The sequence below is a fragment of the Antennarius striatus genome, chromosome 6, assembly GCF_040054535.1.
Source record: "Antennarius striatus isolate MH-2024 chromosome 6, ASM4005453v1, whole genome shotgun sequence".
NCBI lineage: Eukaryota > Metazoa > Chordata > Actinopteri > Lophiiformes > Antennariidae > Antennarius > Antennarius striatus.
Window position 1 is genome coordinate 11,953,616 of NC_090781.1, and position 19,242 is coordinate 11,972,857.

The following is a 19,242-nucleotide window of genomic DNA, read 5'->3' on the forward strand; positions in this document are numbered from 1 at the left end:
TTGAGGATATTCCATTTGAGAAATTTTCGTAAAAAAACAAGCACACAGCCATCCAAAGTTAAAAACAGTAAATATTTATTCATAAAGATAAAAAACAATTCATTTTATTTACAAAGTATTTTTATGGTCTTTAGCCTCTGAGTAGTTCACTGGTCATAATCTACTGCTTCCATCTGGCAGTCCACACTATGAATCTTCATCAAAGCGAGCAGCAAATATTTTAGCTATTCTTTCCGTCTCTTTCCTCACGGATGACGGGGACATGTTGCGTCGCTGTCGAGGACCTCTGTGATGACCTGGGGAGCGTCGCTTCTGGAACACATCAACACAGAAACACACCAGCAGTGAGTCACAGACAGACAGGATGATTTTCTAGTGCAGCCACTTCAAATATGACTTTCTTTGAGCCATAGAAGGCGTGGCTCAAAGGAAACCTGCTATTTAATCAAATTATATTTTATATTTGAGGTGTGTCGTGTGTGTAACCACTCACTGTCTGTCCTGTTTTACCATCGCTCACGTTAACGATTCTTAAAAGGACAGTCTGAACTCTCTACAATTAGTGAGTAAGGAGCCCAAACCGGTTCTTCATAGCGCTCCATTCCTTTTATTCACTCCTCCACACACACACACACACTCCTGCACCTACAGTACATGTGTTCGCATCACGCCCTTCCTGAAACCTGATCCACTGACATGGTGTGATGCAGGAATTCTCTTCCATGTGCGACACTGACTGGCAGTGCAGAGTAATCCCACTCCTTTATTTCACTTGATGGATTACTTGTGTACATAATCTAGTTTGTAGAATATCAACAATTGACAGCCTTTGTTAACAATGCCATAAGGCTCTTAATGTTTATTGTGTTTGCGCTTATTGTTACTTGAACTTTCATGATTCAGCTATTAGGCTAAAGCTAACAGATGAATCAGCGTTTGCAGTAAATCTAGGTAACTGGTTCATGACACTGAGGTGGTCATGAAAGACTAAATATTTGCTAAATACATGTTGAAATTAACATCACAAAAACACTTGAAGGCATTATTTATAGCCATGTTAGACCTTTAAACAAACTCCACACACACTTCAGCATAAAGCCTTAAAGTCTTGTGGGGAAAACCATTTACAGATGTGATAATCAGTTTGGAAATCTAATTTTCTAAACCCTCCTATCCTTTTGACATTATAAATGCTTTGTGAAGTTGAGGTCACCTATGTCATAGTTTTAGATCATAAAAGATCTATAAAACACCAAGTATATACTCTCCAGGTAAAGTGCAGAGATTGCGGTATTTAAAGTCCACTTGCTTCTGTCTCTAAACTTTAAATTACATCAAATTTACTTTTACACAAACTGACAGAAGGAATCAAACAAAGAGAATATGCTGAATGGACAAATTATTTTACTTTGTTTCTTCCTTTGTCGATGCTTCTTAAATAACAGAATGTGAGTTCAAGCTAACCGCAGGGTGTATAATTGATGTACTATATATTACAATCTACAGGTATAGGGATAAAAGTACTCAGGTCGGACAGAAGTACACTAAACTACATCATGAAGCAACACAAGAGATCTTAAAACCATTCAAAGTCATTTATCATCTCCTTTTGAGACTGACACACACACACACACACACACACACACACACACACACACACACACACACACACACACACACACACACACAGAGACAGAGGTTGAGTAACAAATACCCACCTGACCAGTGGTTACCTGGGAGAAACAGGGAGATAATCGTATTGCTCTCATAGTTTCCTCCAGTTGGTGAGAGGGGAGGAAGAAATTGGGGACATCCACAGGCACAGAGCTTCGTATATGAATGTTAAGAATAAATACGGCATATCATGTTCTGCCTGAACATACATGTACCACTTCTACATGGATCATTTGAGTCCTGATGCCAAACTGTTGGCATTACAACAGGGAAGAAACAGAAACCAGGCATATGCAAAGACTAATGCTGCATATTTATGAAGCACCTTTTAAGACCGGATGTCACAATGTGCTTTATGAAAGAAATTTGTATTTTAGTGCATAAAATCCATGCAGCAATAAACTACAGGTGAGGAAAGAGTCACTCATCATCACAAAATGAACTTGTCATGAAACTGACCAAATATTGTCAAAAAGCAAATAACAGCAACAACCAATCTGACAACCAAAGAGACCGGAGTGAGTAGAAGGATACAGCTGCTGTTGACTGTCCTGATTGGTTGGGGAGGATGAGGCATCGTGGGTACCTGCATCATCCTGTGTGGTGGGTGATGAACGTTCATCACTTGACCCTTCATCGTGACTCTCAGCTTGTTTTGCTCGTCTCTCATCACAACCTTTCAGCGTCTTTTTGTCGTCTCCATCTGTGTCTGAAGATTCTCTTGCCGATCCACTAAAACCGTCCCTTTCTTTTTGTTTACTGTGTTTCTGTTCACTTGAAGTCTGAACCTCATCCTCACCTTGACTCAGATTTGGTTCCTGTGATGAATCCAGACTCTCAGAGGAACCCACCTCCAGGTCTGATAAGATACTGGTCCAAGGACTGGTTTTGTCTGTTAAAGAGGTCACGTCATTCAGAGGCCTCGGCTTCACAAGGACTTCTTCAAAATCTCCGTCATCATCATTATCAGCGTCCTTGTCTTGTCTGGAACATGTACTGTCCTCTTCTCTGTCTGCTTCATCCTCATTTTCATCTGCAGACTCACTAATTTTGTAGTTTTGTCTGTCCTTACTTTCCTGCGGCTCAGAGTCAGTGTGGTCTTCACAGACCTCCTGCAGCAGTGAGGGCAGACAAAGCACTTCATCCTGACAAACATTTACATCTCTATCTGCGCTGGAGCTCTCAGGGATCATTTGAAGGTTGTTGTCTCCTAGCAGGGATGTTGCTGAGCTGCTCTGGACAGCGGAGGGAATCGTTCCAAGTTGTTGTTCTTGTAGACCTGAGTGAAGAGGACCGCAAGGTTCTTTAGCAACACTGCTCTTAAGAAACTGTCATTATTATTATTAAGAACAACTTTTTCATATTTAAAACCACCATTAGTGTTTGTTTGGGGTTTAAACATTCTTTTCAAAACTATGTTGCCTGATTGACAATGATTTAAGGCAGCTGTAACTATTCGGTTAACTAATTGAACATAAATCATCAATCATTTGATGATCAATACAACAATTTTGTCATCAAAATAGGAGTGTTCTTTTCATCATGTGTGACACAAATTTAACATTTGTGTCATGCTAAAGAAACCATAATCGTATCATGATGGAGAGGTTTGTGTGCCCTAAGGATCCCGGGAGCTATGTTGTCAGGAGTCTTGTACTCCTGGTAGGGTCACCCCAAGGCAAAGAGGTCTCAGGTGAAGGGCCAGACAAAGAATGGTTCAGAAGATCTCATGAAAAAACAAAACAATGACCCTGCCCAGAGGAGGCCCGGGGCCCACGTCTGGAGCCAGGCCTGAACCGGGGGCCCGTCAGCGAGCACCTGGTGGCCAGGTCTGCCACGTTGCCTTTTCGGGCTGAGCCTGAAAAGGCAATGGAATGGTCAACACTTAGGATGCTCACTTAGGATGGTACACTTAGGGTGCTCATAAGTGTACCTGGTACCAGAGCACCCTGGGTCGGAGGTCGAAGATGACTGACCTTATGATCGTATCATCTGACCTTCAATTATATGTTTGGACACTCAGGTGAAGAGCAGAGCTGTCAACTGATCACCACCTGGTAGTGAGTTGGGTTCGTTGGCGGAGGAAACCTTTGGATAGACCTGGTAAGCCCAAACGAGTACAGTAGCGCAGATGAACTAGGAATGTCTGGGGGAGGACTCTGTCCGCGAGGCCTTCAATTCACACCTCCGAGGGAGCTTCTCTTACATCCCTGCGGAGGTAGGAGACATTGAACCAGAATGGTCAATGTTCAAAGCTTTCATTGCTAAAGCGGCAGCTGAGAGCTGTGGTCTCAAAGTCTTGGGTGCCTCAAGGGGCGGTAACCCTCTAACACCATGGTAGACCCCAATGGTCCGACTGAAGGAGGCTTTCAGGGGCATGTTGTCCCTGGAGACTCCTAAAGCAGTTGCAGGGAACCGACAGGCCAAGAGGACTGCAGCCTTGGCTGTGATGGAGGCAAAACAGAGGGTGTGGGAGGAATTCTGACAGGCCATGTAGAAAGACTATCGGACAGCACCAAAGCTGTTCTGGAGGACTGTCCCGACACTTCTGGAGGGGGAAATGGGGGACCATCCAAGCTGTTGTGCCAAGGGTGGGACACTGCTGACCTTGAGCGAGGAGGTTGTCGGTATGTGGAAGGAACACTTTGAGGAAGTCCTGAATCCAACTACCCCAACTGACCCGTCCTCTGTTGCAGAGGCAGAGCTGGAGGATGATGGGGGCTTCGAGTCAATCTCTCTGGGTGAAGTCACCGAGGTAGTTAAACAACTTCACGGTGGCAAAGCCCCGGGTGTTGATGAGATTCGCCTGGAAATGCTGAAGACTCTGGGTATTGAGGGGCTATCATGGATAACATGTCTCTTTAACATTGCGTGGAAGTCCAGGACAGTGCTGAAAGAGTGGCAGACTGGGGGGGTGGTTCCTCTTTTCAAAAAGTGGAACCAGCAGAGGGTGTGTGCCAACTACAGGGGTATCACACTCCTCAGCCTCCCTGGGAAAGTTTATTCCAAGGTGCTGGAAAGGAGGGTCCGGCCGATTGTCAAACCTCAGATTGTGGAGGAAAAATGTGGGTTGGAACAACGGACCAGCTCTTTACTCTCGCAGGGATCCTAGAGGGGGCTTGGGAGTATGCCCATCCAGTCGACATGTGTTTTGCGGACTTGGAGAAGGCGTACGATTGGGTCCCCAGGGATATACTGTGGGAGGTACTGCGGGAGTATGGGGTGAGGGGGCCTCTCCTCAGGGCCATCTAATCCTTGTACGCCCATGACTGAGAGCTGCGTCTGGGTTCTCGGCAGTAAGTCGGACTTGGTCTTAGTGGCTGTTGGTCTTTGCCAGGGCTGCGCTTTATCACCAATTCAGTTCGTGATTTTCATGGACAGGATATCGAGGTGTAGTTGTGGTGAGGAGGGTTAGCAGTTTAGTGGCCTGAGAACAGCATCGCCGCTTTTTGCAGATGTGGTCCTGTTTACGTCATCGGCCTGTGACCTGCAGCACTCATCTGGTTTGCAACCGTGTGTGAAGCGGAGGGGTTGAGAATCAGCACCTCCAAATCTGAGGCCATGGTCCTTAGCAGGAAGCCAGTGGACTGCCATCTCCAAGTGGGGAATGAGGTCCTTCCACAAGTGAAGGAGTTTAAGTATCTCGGGGTCCTGTTCACGAGTGAGGGAACAATGGAATGTGAGATTGGATGGAGAATTTGGCCAGCAGGAGCGGTATGGCAGTCGCTTTTCCGCACTGTTGCCACAAAGAGGAAGTTAAGCCTTTGCGTGGAAAGGAGTCAGCTGAGGTGGTTTGGGCATCTGGTGCGGATGCCTCTGGGGCTCCTCCCTAGGGAGGTATTTCTGGCACGTCCAGCTGGGATGTGCCAGAAACCTCGGGGCAGACCCAGGACCAGGTGGAGGGATTATATCTCAACATCGGCCTGGGAACGCCTCGGGGCAGATCCAGGACCGGGTGGAGGGATTATATCTCAACACTGGCCTGGGAACGCTTTGATATCCCCCAGTCAGAGCTCGTGGATGTGGCCAGGGAAAAGGAAGTTTGGGGCTCCCTGTTGAAACTGCTGCCCCCATGACCCGACTATATGAATAAGTGGAAGATGGGTGGATGGATAATTACACATTTACAGAAGACTTAACTAGTATTTGCTGTTTATTGTCTCACGACTTTAAAAGACAAGATAGTCTCACCACTGAGAATACTGTTGACTTTTCCAACTAGCTGTTCAGACCTGAACAGAAGCGGATGTTTGTTACTCTGCTCCTCAGCTTTGGCATGACAGCCTGGATCTCCCATGGAAGGGAACGTTGGAGTCAAGAGCTTACCGCTGAAGTATCTCTGCATGTTGTCGAGCTCATGTAATTTTTTCCTATTATAACACAGAGATTTAATTCAAACTATAGCTGTGTTAACGACAAAGAGAAGCATTGATGGTGGACTGTCTGAGGAACAATACCTGAGTGTTGACAACAGGAAGGAACTGGATGGACTGATGTCACCAGTGTTGCTGCTACAGACAGAATTACATGCAGTTTGCTCCTGAAGACTCTGATGATAAAGACGTACTTTGTCCATGTGCTCATTATGACGATCACTTTCACCGACCCTGAGCAGTTGGAAAGAAGTTTAATAAATACGGAAAAGCTTTTTTTCCCCAATATGTGAGGATTTTAAATGTGAAAAGGTGGGATTGTTCACCCCCTTCCAGAGAACAGCCTGTCTGTGCGGTCGGGCGACGAGATCTTTTGCTCTGGGTATCGGCTGATGTGAGCCGGGAAGCTGCTGTACGTGGCGGTGGTGTGGTAGCTGAGAGAAGGCGGTGGCACTGGAGTCTGTTCATAAACACACTCCTGGTGTAAGTCAATAAGAATCTTTGAAAATAAACAGAAAGGAACCCTTCATTTAAGTAAAAATACACTCACTGGTGGATAGGCAGCTGTTTCTTCATTCACAGTTTTCCTTTGCTCTCTGAGGTCTCCGACTCCCCTCAGTGGAGTGATGGACACTTTCAGCTGGCCGTGACACTGACCACTGAAGTCTGTGATGTTGTACCAGCCACACACTGACTGGAACCCACACAGTAGAGGGGACAGGTCTACAGAGGCAAACCCAATCACCCTCTCCATTTCTAAGGAAACAAATCAATCCAACACTGAATCAATGCATCACCCAGATCAATGTGGTACAAATCATGACGTGAAACTACTCCTGTACCTCCTTTGTGCCAAACTTTGAACACAAGTGATTGTTGTGGATCGACCAGCAGCTGCTTTGAAAGTCTAAATTTGGAACAAATCATCAGCCTGATATTGGATGAACTGTCAAACGTTTCATTCTGTCATTGTTTTAACTCAACCTGCTCTCCAGCTGGTGGTTCCACACAGGAGAGTCACTGATGGCTACGACAGTCGTGGACACTGGTTCAGAAGAGTCGGCGGTGACGTATGAAACACAGCAGCACGGGGAAACTTTACTCTGCTGTGCCAGAGGACAACCTGTTATGAACACACACAAGGTTATGAAATGCATGTTGATAAATGGTTGAGAAAAAGAAAGATTTCATCTTATAAATTTCACCTTTCAGATTGAGGTGCATTGCCTGGTCCACTGCAATAGAAACAGGGAATGAGTCCTCCATGCTCACTCCTCTGTGCTTCATGGTTGTGATGTCTGGAGTTTGGTGCGTGATTGGTGGGTTTTTTAGTCTTAGGGATGAAGGTGCTGCATCCACCTCTTCTGCAAAGAGCTCTCCCTGGCTGTCCAAGTCCACCTGGGTATCTGCTTCAGCAGAATCCTCCACACTCACTCCTGTGTGCTGCACGGATGTGATGTCTGGAGTTTTGAGTGTGATTTGTGGGTTTTCTATTGTAGGGGTTGAAGGTGCTGCATCCACCTCTTCTGAAAGGAGCTCCTCCTGGTCATCCAAGCCCACCTGGGCATCTGTTTCAGCAGAATCCTCCACAGGGATCGAACCTGCTGTCAGGGTGATGTGCACACGGAGAGCTGCACCTCGCAGATTTACTGCTGAGCGTCTGAACAAAGGATACACTCCTGTAAAACAACACAGAATTCCACTAAGAACGACAGCTCCTGTTAGTGGTCAAATAATCACACAATGACACCTTTCTCACCACTGAGAGCATGTTTCTGCTTGGACGTCTTTGCAAATGAAGAAAGATCCAAAAAAGCTGAGCCCACCAGTCGGTCTGTGTCATGTGGCCTTAGGCCTTTGTCTTTTTTAAAGGCAACCCACACCTGAACTTCCAGCTTCTCTTCCTGTAGATACCAAATTAAGGGCTGGGAGCTCCTCAGCTCCACTGTTCTACTTCCTTGAAAAGTCACCGTGGCCTGCTCTTCTTCCCCATCTTCCTCAACAGAGGGGTGTGTCATCTGGGAGCAGAAGGCATCCTCATCATAGAACTTGTACCTGAGGTAGCAGTAGGTGGAGCGCTGAAGCTCAGTGTGGTCTGGCAGAAGCAGACAGTGGACAGGTAACCATGCTCTCGGCATAGAAAAAGTCAAAGACATATTTCTAGAGCTGTCTCTCCAGGCATCTTCATCATCCTGCACTTCATTCTTGGGTACTTCCCAGCCCACATCCAGAGCTGCTTTAATGACTCTTTCCCTGTCGGAATGGTGGGTGAAGTTGAGGGAGATCTGGAGGCCTCCGACTAAGATGTGTTGCAGCTGAGCGGAACTTTTATCCTGAGGCAAATACACTCCAAACCAGCCTGAAATACCTTTATGTTTAGAAGAAGTCATAGTCAGCACATTTTATTGATCATGAAGTACTTTTCATCAAAGCATTTAAAGTGCTGTACATTAAAACCAGAAGTCTTGACAGTGCATCTACACAAAAAATTAAATATACAAATACAGTCCATGTACTAGTCTGTACATAAAACTGATGCACAGAGAAAGGCTTCAAAGCAATAACATCACTGTATAAAGTGAGACTTTAGGCACTAAAGCTTCAAAAGACCATTGCTGTCAAAACATGACTAGTGTGCGTTCATCAGAAAATCTGATAAACAGGATGTTAACACAGTATACCTGTTCTTTTGTGGAGGAGATCAACCAGTGGTATCTTCAGTGTGCCAAGCAATACATCTTCGGGGTTATGAATAAGCATATCTGCAAGAAATACAACAAAACCAATTACTAACTTGCATTTAATTTTTGCTAAGATTCGACATGTGCAGAAAGACAAATTTAAAAAAACCAACTAAATATCAAATATTACTTTCAAAGTAGTAATGGACAAATATTTTAACGTAAATATCTAATCCTAAACCTTTTTGACTGTTTCTGTGCCAGACAGTGAACACAGCACAGGCCTCCTCAAGCGTCTCAGCCAGGCTGCAGATTTCTCCACTGCTCCCCTGAAACAGCAGATCACACGACACCTCCGTGTGGTGGTCGAACTCTGGGCAGAAGGTCCTGGCAGTGATCCGTGTGCTCCTCCTCTCACTCTCAGGGAGGAACGACAGCTGGAGTGTGACGTACGTGTCCACTCCCACACTGGCATAGTAGTTGAAGCTTTCATCACTTTCAGATACAAGTCTGAAGAAGACAGAAGCACTGAAACTCAAATCAACAGAATGTGACTAATATATATATATATATATATATATATATATATATATATATATTTTATTTTATTTTATTTTTTGGTAGAATGGAAATAATCTTTCTCAATAATACACAGATGCTGTGATGCTACAAAAAACAAAATGGAAAATGGATATAATTCATTTCTAATTTGGTTGGTGGCAGAAGAGGCTTAGCTCTGAGAGGGCTGTAAACTAACTTAAAAAACATTAGAAGCAGTTTGAATATCAGTTTTCTTGACGCTGAGGTTTTGACAATAAATGAATGCATCCCTTTTTATGTATATTAATTAAAAATAAAATGTAGTTATACTGACACATGTATAACTTGACTGTGTGCATTCCTTTTATTTCCTTTTATAGTCACATGAAGGGCATGTTGATGCATGTATGAAGTATAGTGATGGTGGTGATGTACCTTGCTGCAGCCTGCAGACCTGATGCTCTGTGAACTTGAACCCTGAGCGTCACGATTGGAGAGGCAGCTCCTTCACCGCTCTGCCCTTCAGGTCTCACTGGTCGGTGTTTGTACCGAATGCAGACATCCAGAAGCCCTGAGAAACACACGGACCCACATTTTAAATACGAAATTGTACAGTGAGGCATTGTGCTGAGGTGACTGTCTACCCGAGGGCTGAGGCTGTCGTCCTGTGGAACTGTCCGTCCTGGGAATCAGGGGTAGGGAGAACATCTCAACCTCATCTGGATGCTTTTTCTGCAAGGTGATCATGGCACACAGTTTGGACAACGGTAGCATTCCTTTGGCCACAAGCTGGTCTCGAACGTTCGGATAATAATATCTGCAGAGATAAAAATCCTTCGCTTTACCTGATCACAAAAACACACCTGTGTCTCGTTTAACCAAACAGGAAACAAGTTTTTCTTCTCTTTAGACAAGATAGCCACAAACCTGCACCACACTTCAAACTGGATACCCCCTCCACTGCTTAGACCCTGACATGAGAGACAGCTGAGCAGCAGCTTCTGAACAGGCACTCCTTCAGGAGCCAGAAGCACATGAGTCTCAGTGTGGCCAAACATCGGATCGGGAACACAGAGAGTTGTGGTGGTACGAAATGACTTCAAGTTGACGCCTATTGGTGAGGAAACAGGTCACAATAAAGAGAACATTGTGGAAAGCGTCAGTAAAGTTTTAAATTGTATTAAAAAAAGGTCTTACTGGTCTCTATCAGATTTTGGTCCATGTTTGCACCAGGGTCACCCTCCTGACTGGGGAAACTGTACTGGATATAGCAGTCAGTTTCACCCCATACTGTGGACTGCAGAGGTGTCAGCCCGTTGACTTTGTCCACCTTTATAACAAACAGGTGCTCTCTCATCGTTTTGTTTTGAACTGCGACCATCTAAGGCAGAAAGACACGGGTGAAAAAGAGGTCAAACGTCAACAGGTTGTCGGCACACTGTTTATGCAGATTTAATTTTTAATCCTAATGAAAAATATGTATCTGGTTAAATGAAAGAGGACATTCAACAGTCTGTAAATGTGCACAAACAAAGTCTCTGGCATAATGGAGCTGAAAACAATGCTGACCTTTTTTTGTGAGTATGGCTGATGATCAAGAAGATGAACTGGTCTCACAAAATGAGCTAAGGTGTCATATTCTTCATTCCTCATGCGCTGCATGGAAGCTATCTGCTCTGATGAGCCCATAGCCAAAACAACTCGGAGGCTTCCTTTAAAACTGCCTGAAAACACATCAATAACAGGCATGTAGCAGTCAACCCCCAAAACAGGGTACTGGGACTGGAGAAGCAGGTGGGTGATCTTGGGATCCCTGGATGGGAGAAAAAGAGGTGAGAGTCGGATATATTTTAGTTCTCATGTGTGGAAAATTCAGTTTCAATCGGAGCATTCAGGAAGTTTAAGGGATTTATGTTAATGCCAATGTGTGATGAAAGACTGGCATTCTATTTGGAGGTGTCCTAAAAGACGGGTAAAGTAAAAAAGGGTGTAAATTGTCCTCATGACTTTTCGCTTTAAGTTTTCCTTAGAACAAAAAGATCCCACTTGTGTGTCAGAGTGTAAATAATCAATCAGTCAATATCATTATTATGGTAATAATTAATTCATTCCTTATTTTCTATATTAATATAAATTTTCTGATAACAATTTCTCTCCAACAAACAAAAACCAGAGTTATTCAATTCACAATCAGAGAACGACCAAAACCAAGAAATATTTACAAGTAAAATGAAATTGGTGAACCTTCTGAGCTTTCACATAATCAGTCTTGTGATTTTAAATGACAATATTTAAACTAATAGACAATTAGCTATCTGTCCTAACTGTACTTTCACTGCATCAGCAGCATTAAAAAATGTTTGTTTGTTCTCAACTTGCCTAAACGACATGTAGAACTGGTGAAGAGGTAATTTAACCAGACCAAAGAGTCGATCCTGCCCTGAACAGCCTGTCTTCTGCCACATCTCTACGACCATCACATTATTCTTCATCCGCTCCAGCAGCATATTTGATAAGGTCACAGGAGTCACCTGAGACAGAAGAGTGAGAATGAGCTCAGTGAGTAAGCAGGATCCTGGATAGAAGTTAAACGTATTGTTAGAAGACATGATCTCCGTGGCCTAACCTGAGCAAAGTTGAAAACAGGATTAGCCTGACCCCAACTGACCACAGATCTCGCCATCTCATCGGACCAAAAGAGTTTACAGTTCAAGTATACATTTGGACCCTGCGTGGGCTGACAGCTGAAGTTCTTTCCATCTGGCACCATTAGTAAAGTGTGCAGCAGCACCTCAGGGTTCTCTTCCATCTGTTGATCTGATTCATGACGTGTCTGGAGGAAGGGACGTGAACAGGGTTCCCTTGAGGTTTCTTTCTGAAGGCTCAAATCATCAAGTCTGGAACCTTCAAAGGAGACAGATGGCAATTCCTGCCTGCTGACGTCAACATGTAGGTCGTTGGAGCTGGTGTCTCTTCGTGGATCGAGTTCAGTTTGTGTCGTTAACGCATCTCTGTGAGTCAGTTTCCCTTTACTCTTGCCAGAGGATAAACCACTGTCGTGTGTAGCAAGCTTTAATGACACCTGAAAATAAATACTTCTATGACTGAGACTTAAATGAAAAATAACAGATTTGCAAAAATTCATTCTTGGGTAAAAACACAACAACCCAAAACCATTACCTTGAGAGATCCAACCTCCTGAGCTTCATTGTTTCCTTTTGTGGTCAGTACGGGTAAGACAACGGTCTGACTCAGCTGTTTGCTCTGGAGCAAACAGCGCAATGGGTGAACTGCCTGACCGATTAGAACAGGCTGCAACAACAAGACTGCTTTAGTTGGACTGAAAAGTGTTGTGAAAGTAAATGATTAGTAGAATGTACAACAAATTTCCTTCTACACTTCAATTCAAGAATAGCAGAAGCTTTTTCAACATAAAACTTAAAGAGTAAAAACAGATAAAAACCTTTCTCGAGTCCTTATATTAAACATAACCTTTTATCGTTATACATGTTTTGGGTATAATGCTCAATTCTTCGACTGGAGGAACATTGACCCTAGGACTACTTACTTTTTTTTGATCACTGTTTCGTGAGTAAATCTTGAAAATCAGATCAGTTCCCCACCACTGATTAATGGCTGCCGTGCTGAGACGTACAGGAAACACAGATTGATGGTGGAAATTCACCACTAAAACAAACACAAAAAAAGAACATTGTATGTTGGATACAGTCAAAAACTGACGGCTGGCAGAAGATGTCTTTATTTCTCGGGAAAGAATTCATAAAATCAAATATTCTAGCCATTGGCACCTCTGTCGGTGGCTTTACGTGTAACAGCTCTGGCCAACTCTCCATCTCCTGCTTTACGTCGAACGGAAGTGGAAGCCAGAGGGAACAAGTATTCAACAAAATATGTTCTAATTAAAAAAGAAAGGATAGTCATTTGATGCTCAGTGTTAGAACATGTTGTTTTAAATGAGTTTATCCAAACAATACTCAATATTCTTGCCAACCTCTTGTTGCTATTTAATGCTCGAGGAGGTCTCCCTTTAATCAAGGTCTTCCCCAGTGCAGTGTTTGTACTGCCTGAAGGTATGCTCAGGGAGATGACGGTCACTCTAGCAAGCCGGATCAAGCTCAGTGAAGCCATCTCGTCTTCACTCAGACCAGGACTAACACCAGTGTCTACACACTGCAGAGGCTCTGAAATCAAACTGGGTACAACCAAAATACAGAGAATGATTGTCTTAAATGCACACAAGTCTTCTATGCATAACAATATCAATGCAATCTTTTCTTTGCAGAAGAAAGATATGACATGACCTGCTTCTACACAACCCTCAGACAAGCTTTTAAAAGGAGGATTTTGAAGTTTCATCTGTCAGCATAGACTAAGGTGCTTATAGAGGTCTTTACCCTTCATTAATCTGGCATTCAGACTCCATGAATTGTTTTTCACTGGGGGACACTGTTTTTTGCTGTCCCCCCACAGCGTCATTTGGTTTGATATCTGGGATCTGAAACAAAGACTTCAATTAGTAAAAAGGAAGTGAGAGATTGCAACATCCCACGACTTACCCTGACCTACTTCTAGGGTAGGTCAGGGTAAGGTAGGTACCCTGAAAGTAGTACCTGACATAGCTTTGACCTTTCAGGGTAGGTCAAAGCTATGCACTAGCTTTGACCATAGATCAAAGTTAGTGCATAGGTAGATCATAGCACTAGCTTTGATCTATGATCTTACTTGCACAGGCCTTCTTTCGATCTTATCCAGTTCCTGAGTATACAAAAGTTGAAATTTGACCTTGGTCAAGGTCATTATCTCATTTCCATCCCCTTTGCAGCCCGAGTAATGTGCTTTTTGTTTCATCTTTCTATCTGCAATGTTTGCGAAGATATTTGGTGGACAAACATATGGACGATCACACGAACACTGACAATTACATACATCACCGCTTTGACGTGGGATGTAAAAATACAGATATATGAATTAAAGTACAGTACATAAAATACATGTGATTTTCCATGAAATCAAAAGGAATGTATCTTCTTACTGGGGTTTTGTAGAATAAATTTTCCAGTAAGCTCAGATCATATTGTGGATCATTGAGTTCACTATCCCCACACACACTGCTACATCCAGACAGAGATTCATATAAGAGCTTCTCTTCATCCCAGAGAGGCAAAGATGTGTCTATGCTGTAGTTGAAAAAAAAAAAAAGTTAAAAAGCATGAGGAAAACATTATTATTTGACCGTTTCTGTAAACTTTTGAAGTGTACATTACCTGCCGAGTAATAGATTCACAGCTCTACTGTTTACATCAGTAAGATGCTCTACTCCACTGTCTAGGGCTGCAGCAGCATCTTCAGAGTGCTTAAGAGTATCATCATTAAGAATATTCTGAAGAAACATCCCAGAGGTAGAAGCTGAAGGCCTGCAGACACAGCAATAAAGTATTTCAAAGTCTGCAATATACTACGGTGCAACATATTTTTACTAACCTTTATAACACTAACTTAGAATTCTGCAGGGTGTTATCCTTTGGAAGAGGCAGCGGGGTTTCTTTCAGAGCAGAGGCCGAATCCACATCACCTTTCAAGGCTGAAAGCACCATAGCATTTCTGAGCCGGTTTCCGCGCTCTAGAACAACTGAGATAAGAGATGGTGGACACTGGTTACAAAAAAATCTGATTTTTTTGGTTTCTGCGTATATGATATATTCGACTAACCTGAGAGAATATCATTTCTCTTTTGGCCACAGGGCTCATGGCTTGAAGAATTAATACTCATTTTGCTGATTGTACTCGGTATCTGATTTTCCATCGGCTCCTCTTTGTTTTTCACTGTATTTTTGAAATACAAGTGATCTTTTCCTCTGAAAATGTAACAGAAATACATATAAAATAAAATTACTATCAGAGCTTTGAACCAGAATTTTTTGCCATTGATTCGTTCCAAATAGAAACAGAATTACTGTATAACGTTTCCGGTTTTATGTTCTACCCAAAAATAGACATACCTGAACCGGTTAAAACAAAAAAATATAGTTCCCAAACCAGTTAGTAACATTCCTTGTAAATATAAATAGGTAGGTGGCTTTAGGACTTTTAAATTGGCAGTTAAAGCAATTAGTTTACATACTGTAGATATGTTCCTACAGTAAGCAGGACAATAGCACTGATCCAATTATGGAACAGAGAATGCAGAATCAGAAGGAAATGTAAAAGTTACGGCAGCTTATGATGCAACAAAGTTTTAAAGCTTCAAAGTTTCAAAGCAGAGTCCAGGAACTATGCTCTGAAAATGGCTGCAGCCAGTGAGCAGACTGCAGCGTTTACCTGTTATGAATATAGTCTAGAAGATTATTTTTGTTCCATGATACGGTTCACAGCCTTGAATACTAGGCCAGGAGTTATGACCACTAATAATTGATTATTAAGAGTAAAAACAGCAGACCTTGGTGTGTTTCCACTGCTGCTAGCTGCTGATTCTTGCTCATTGCCAGCAGAAAGTGATCTTGCCCTTAAGGTTGCCTGCAGTCCATCTTTGCTCACGTCGGTGGTGGGACGTGGGCTGTTACTGTCAAAAGCTTCAGGCAAAGCCTCCAGACAAAGACAGACCTGAAGAAGGAAGAAAATAGAAAGATCTGGACTGTATCCTTCAACACAACTAGTGAAGGTAATGAATTCCTCTGACTGTTTAAGTGTTTTATTACTGTAATTTAAGGTGTTTATGAATTGCTGCAATCCACCTTACCATCAGTCATTGTTTTTTTTTTTACCCACCTGTAACTCTCCCAGCTTCTCAGACGTTGGAGATACAAGGGTATAAAATCCACTCACTGGGTTTGTCAGGGAGAGGCAGGAAATGCCTGAAACCTGAGCCCGTGCAATGGGCAAATGGTCTGGTTTTGACATAACTTCCAGCACCACAGCCCCCATATCTGTTCAACACAGACAGGTTAATGAAAGGTATAAAACACACTCAAATATAACAAAGTTTTCTTAGTTACCTGTAAGATATGAGGTGAACTGCTTTGGCCCACAGCGGATGGGGAAGAGAGCTGTGGTCTTGATTGTCTTCTGAGAAAGCTTTGATCCATCCCTTGGAAAAAAGTGTGTGCCATTGGACGACTCTCCCCACCAGCGCAGCCGGACAAATGTTTCAGACGTTGGTTTGTGAAGCGTCCATAACAACCGGCTTATTGTCACCCTCAGAAAGCATCTCAGCTGGCCCTCGACCAGAGGAGGGAGGCTGGTGGAGGGGGACACATCGCTTGGGACTGCAAGGGATTATTTTGTTACACAACAAAGTCAAGACATTAACAATACATATCCTGGAGTACGTGAATACTATTAGCAACAGTCAACAAAGGAAAGGCAAAAGCAGTGTTTTCTCTAAATTGAAACTAAATCTAATATACTGAATTGTCAGTATTCGAAACTCTGGCAGGTACTTCAATAGTTACTCATAGTTAGAGCCGAAACAAATTATTAAATTCTTTATTAAAAATATCCCCCAATGTCATTAAGTTATTTACTGTACGTCAGCCTTAAGGTTTCACCTTTTCTTTCCAGTCTTTGGTTCACAAACAACATCCCAGAATTTAATCACTAAAAGCAAAAAAGAAGAACCATGCACAGGACTTTAATTCTTTCTCACTGTGGTGTCAAAATATGCCATCAGCGAATTATATTTGTTATTTTGTCTGCATCTTCCAACCTCTGTAATGCAGTCCTTCAAAGAGGAACTTTTTTGTATATATTGGGAATTTCGATTAAATTATACTTTATCTTCAGCTCCACTACAATTCAGACAGAAATAATGGCCTTCTAATCTATCATCTCATGCCCATACTTCCCTCTCCCCAGACACCTCCTCCAGCTCCTCCGGGGGGAGCCAGAGGCGTTCCCAGGCCAGCCGAGAGACATAGTCCCTCCAGCGTATCCTAGGTCTTCTTCGAGGTCTCCTCCTGGTAGGACATGCTCGGAACACCTCCCCAGGGACGTGTCCAGGAGGCATCCGGAAAAGATGCCCGAGCCACCTCAACTGGCTCCGCTCGAGGCGGAGGAGCAGCAGCTCTACTCCCAGCTCCTCCTCCTCCCAGCTCAGGTCTGGGAAGAGTTTGGGGAGGCCATGGAGGAAGACTATCGGTCAGCCTCGAAGAAATTCTGGCAAACCATTCGGCGCCTCACGAGGGGAAGGCGGTGCACAGCCAACACTGTTTACAGTAGAGGTAGAGAACTGCTGACCTCGACTGGGGATATTGTCAGGAGGTGGAAAGAATACTTTGAGGATGTCCTCAATCCCGCTGCCATGTCTTACACAGAGGAAGCAGAGGCTGAGGTCTCAGAGGTGGACTCGTCCATCACCCAAGCTGAAGTCACCCATTTAGATAAAAAACAATATTCCAGAATATTTTACGGAACATTTATTGAGCATTACTGTCTTCCTTTTGGTAAAAAAATAGTCTGTAATCTTGTAACTGAGGCTCTTCTCTGCCCTACTGTTAGCACCATCTCTGCAGGTGTTGAAGGAGGCGGGGCAGAGACTCACCTGCACAATGGAAACACCTGAGTCATCAGAAAACCCTGACTAGCTGTTCCTTTATCAACCACCTCCAGCTCAGTTTGGCGCTGTCGCTACTGCGCCATTCAACACAGCATCCCGCACTCCTCCATCCATTTATTCAACTTCACTGTCATCTTACCGTTCACATACATTCCATATTACTGTATGCCTTTGTCATAGGGCTCGCTGATGTGTATTTCACTGCGCTGTGACGGTCATGCTTTCTGGTTTATGACACTCATTTAAAAAAACAAACTTTTATTCCACCTGTGGCTTTGCTATTCATTTAAATCACCGCTCTATCTACTACTAGCTAAAAGTTAATTAAGTAGCGTTAACTGAGACATTCACGACAGCAACAACACATGCTAAGATAACCCAAAGCTATCAGAAAGCATGACATTATAGATCAATAAACAGCGACAATTAAAGCTAATATAACGGTCAAGTGGGAGACTGACAGCTGAAGCTAACAGCTAGCAACGCTACATTGCTAGCACTTAGTTAAGTTTATAACATTTTACCTTTTCTTTTGCTGCTGCCAGCTTTAACAGGTCTTTGTTTTCCGCTCTTCATCTCTCAGCTCAGTACATACAGATGGTGGTTGATAGCCTGACCACAGCAGCGGCCATAATGCTAATCATGCGACTGCTAACAATAATAATCCGTTTAACACAGCTACGCACACACAGACTGGAGCGCGCAAAACTGTCTCTGGGCAACAAATATCCCGCTTCCGCTACCGCTGATTTGCTCAAAGGCATTGTGGGAAAGTGAGTTTAATTTGTAGCAGAGGTCTGACTGCCCTGTTGTTCATAGATAAATTGTAGTGTGCACTCCACAGGCACATTTATGAAGTATTATTGTAGTCCAATATTATTATCTTGGTGAAATAAGAAAAATAGAATGCTGCTCACCGTTACCACTACACAATATTATCACCTTAAATACCGCAAGATTACATTTTTAGACATCGGATAGGGAATAATACAGAGCTGTGCCCGTTTGTGGTTTGATATGGCTCAAATAAATTCAGGTTCCACAGATTTACTTACTGCATGTCTTCAGGGAGGAAGCCTGGCATGTAAATTATCCTCTCAAAAATAAAATAAAATATAAGAATAAAATACAAGAGAAAATATCTGTAATGCATCCGAAATGTATTTTTAAAAAATGAAACGATTGCCAATTGTGACTCAAATTAGAATAACTGACAAATATTTAAAATATGAAATATTTACTGAAAATATTTAATTTTGGTAAACATGGTAGTTTTTTTTTTATTACCAGCAGATGGCAGCACTGATCTTTTGTCATTGTTGCATTTCCCCTTACTTGCAAATCGGCATAAAGTGGCACATAAACGTATGTGTATATGCATATGTTTCATAAACTCTGTGGG

General features: G+C 43.1%; 1 protein-coding gene across 3 annotated transcripts; it reads right to left on the reverse strand.

Annotated features, from left to right (window-relative positions):
- Nucleotides 1–53: 53 nt before the first annotated feature.
- c2cd3 (C2 domain containing 3 centriole elongation regulator) lies at nucleotides 54–18,754 on the reverse strand. 3 transcript variants are annotated; one of them, XM_068317534.1, is made up of 33 exons: nucleotides 18,365–18,754; nucleotides 16,282–16,551; nucleotides 16,055–16,212; nucleotides 15,726–15,889; nucleotides 14,999–15,144; nucleotides 14,786–14,918; nucleotides 14,554–14,703; nucleotides 14,322–14,466; nucleotides 13,684–13,784; nucleotides 13,281–13,481; nucleotides 13,078–13,184; nucleotides 12,837–12,955; nucleotides 12,449–12,580; nucleotides 11,895–12,350; nucleotides 11,648–11,799; nucleotides 10,838–11,081; nucleotides 10,466–10,649; nucleotides 10,196–10,379; nucleotides 9,913–10,085; nucleotides 9,704–9,839; nucleotides 8,970–9,238; nucleotides 8,729–8,809; nucleotides 7,807–8,415; nucleotides 7,253–7,726; nucleotides 7,032–7,170; nucleotides 6,890–6,954; nucleotides 6,598–6,803; nucleotides 6,374–6,507; nucleotides 6,132–6,281; nucleotides 5,866–6,044; nucleotides 2,209–2,953; nucleotides 1,734–1,827; nucleotides 54–312 (listed from the first exon to the last, which is right to left on the reverse strand). In XM_068317534.1, exons 1-33 carry the CDS (start codon nucleotides 18,414–18,416, stop codon nucleotides 187–189), a joined length of 6,678 nt encoding a protein of 2,225 aa, XP_068173635.1. In that variant the 5' UTR covers nucleotides 18,417–18,754; the 3' UTR covers nucleotides 54–186. The 3 variants fall into 3 exon arrangements, with proteins under 3 accessions (XP_068173635.1, XP_068173634.1, XP_068173636.1); XM_068317533.1 differs by having other exon boundaries at nucleotides 1,719–1,827; nucleotides 18,365–18,750; XM_068317535.1 differs by lacking the exons at nucleotides 14,999–15,144; nucleotides 15,726–15,889; nucleotides 16,055–16,212; nucleotides 16,282–16,551; nucleotides 18,365–18,754 and having other exon boundaries at nucleotides 1,719–1,827; nucleotides 14,771–14,907.
- Nucleotides 18,755–19,242: the final 488 nt, after the last annotated feature.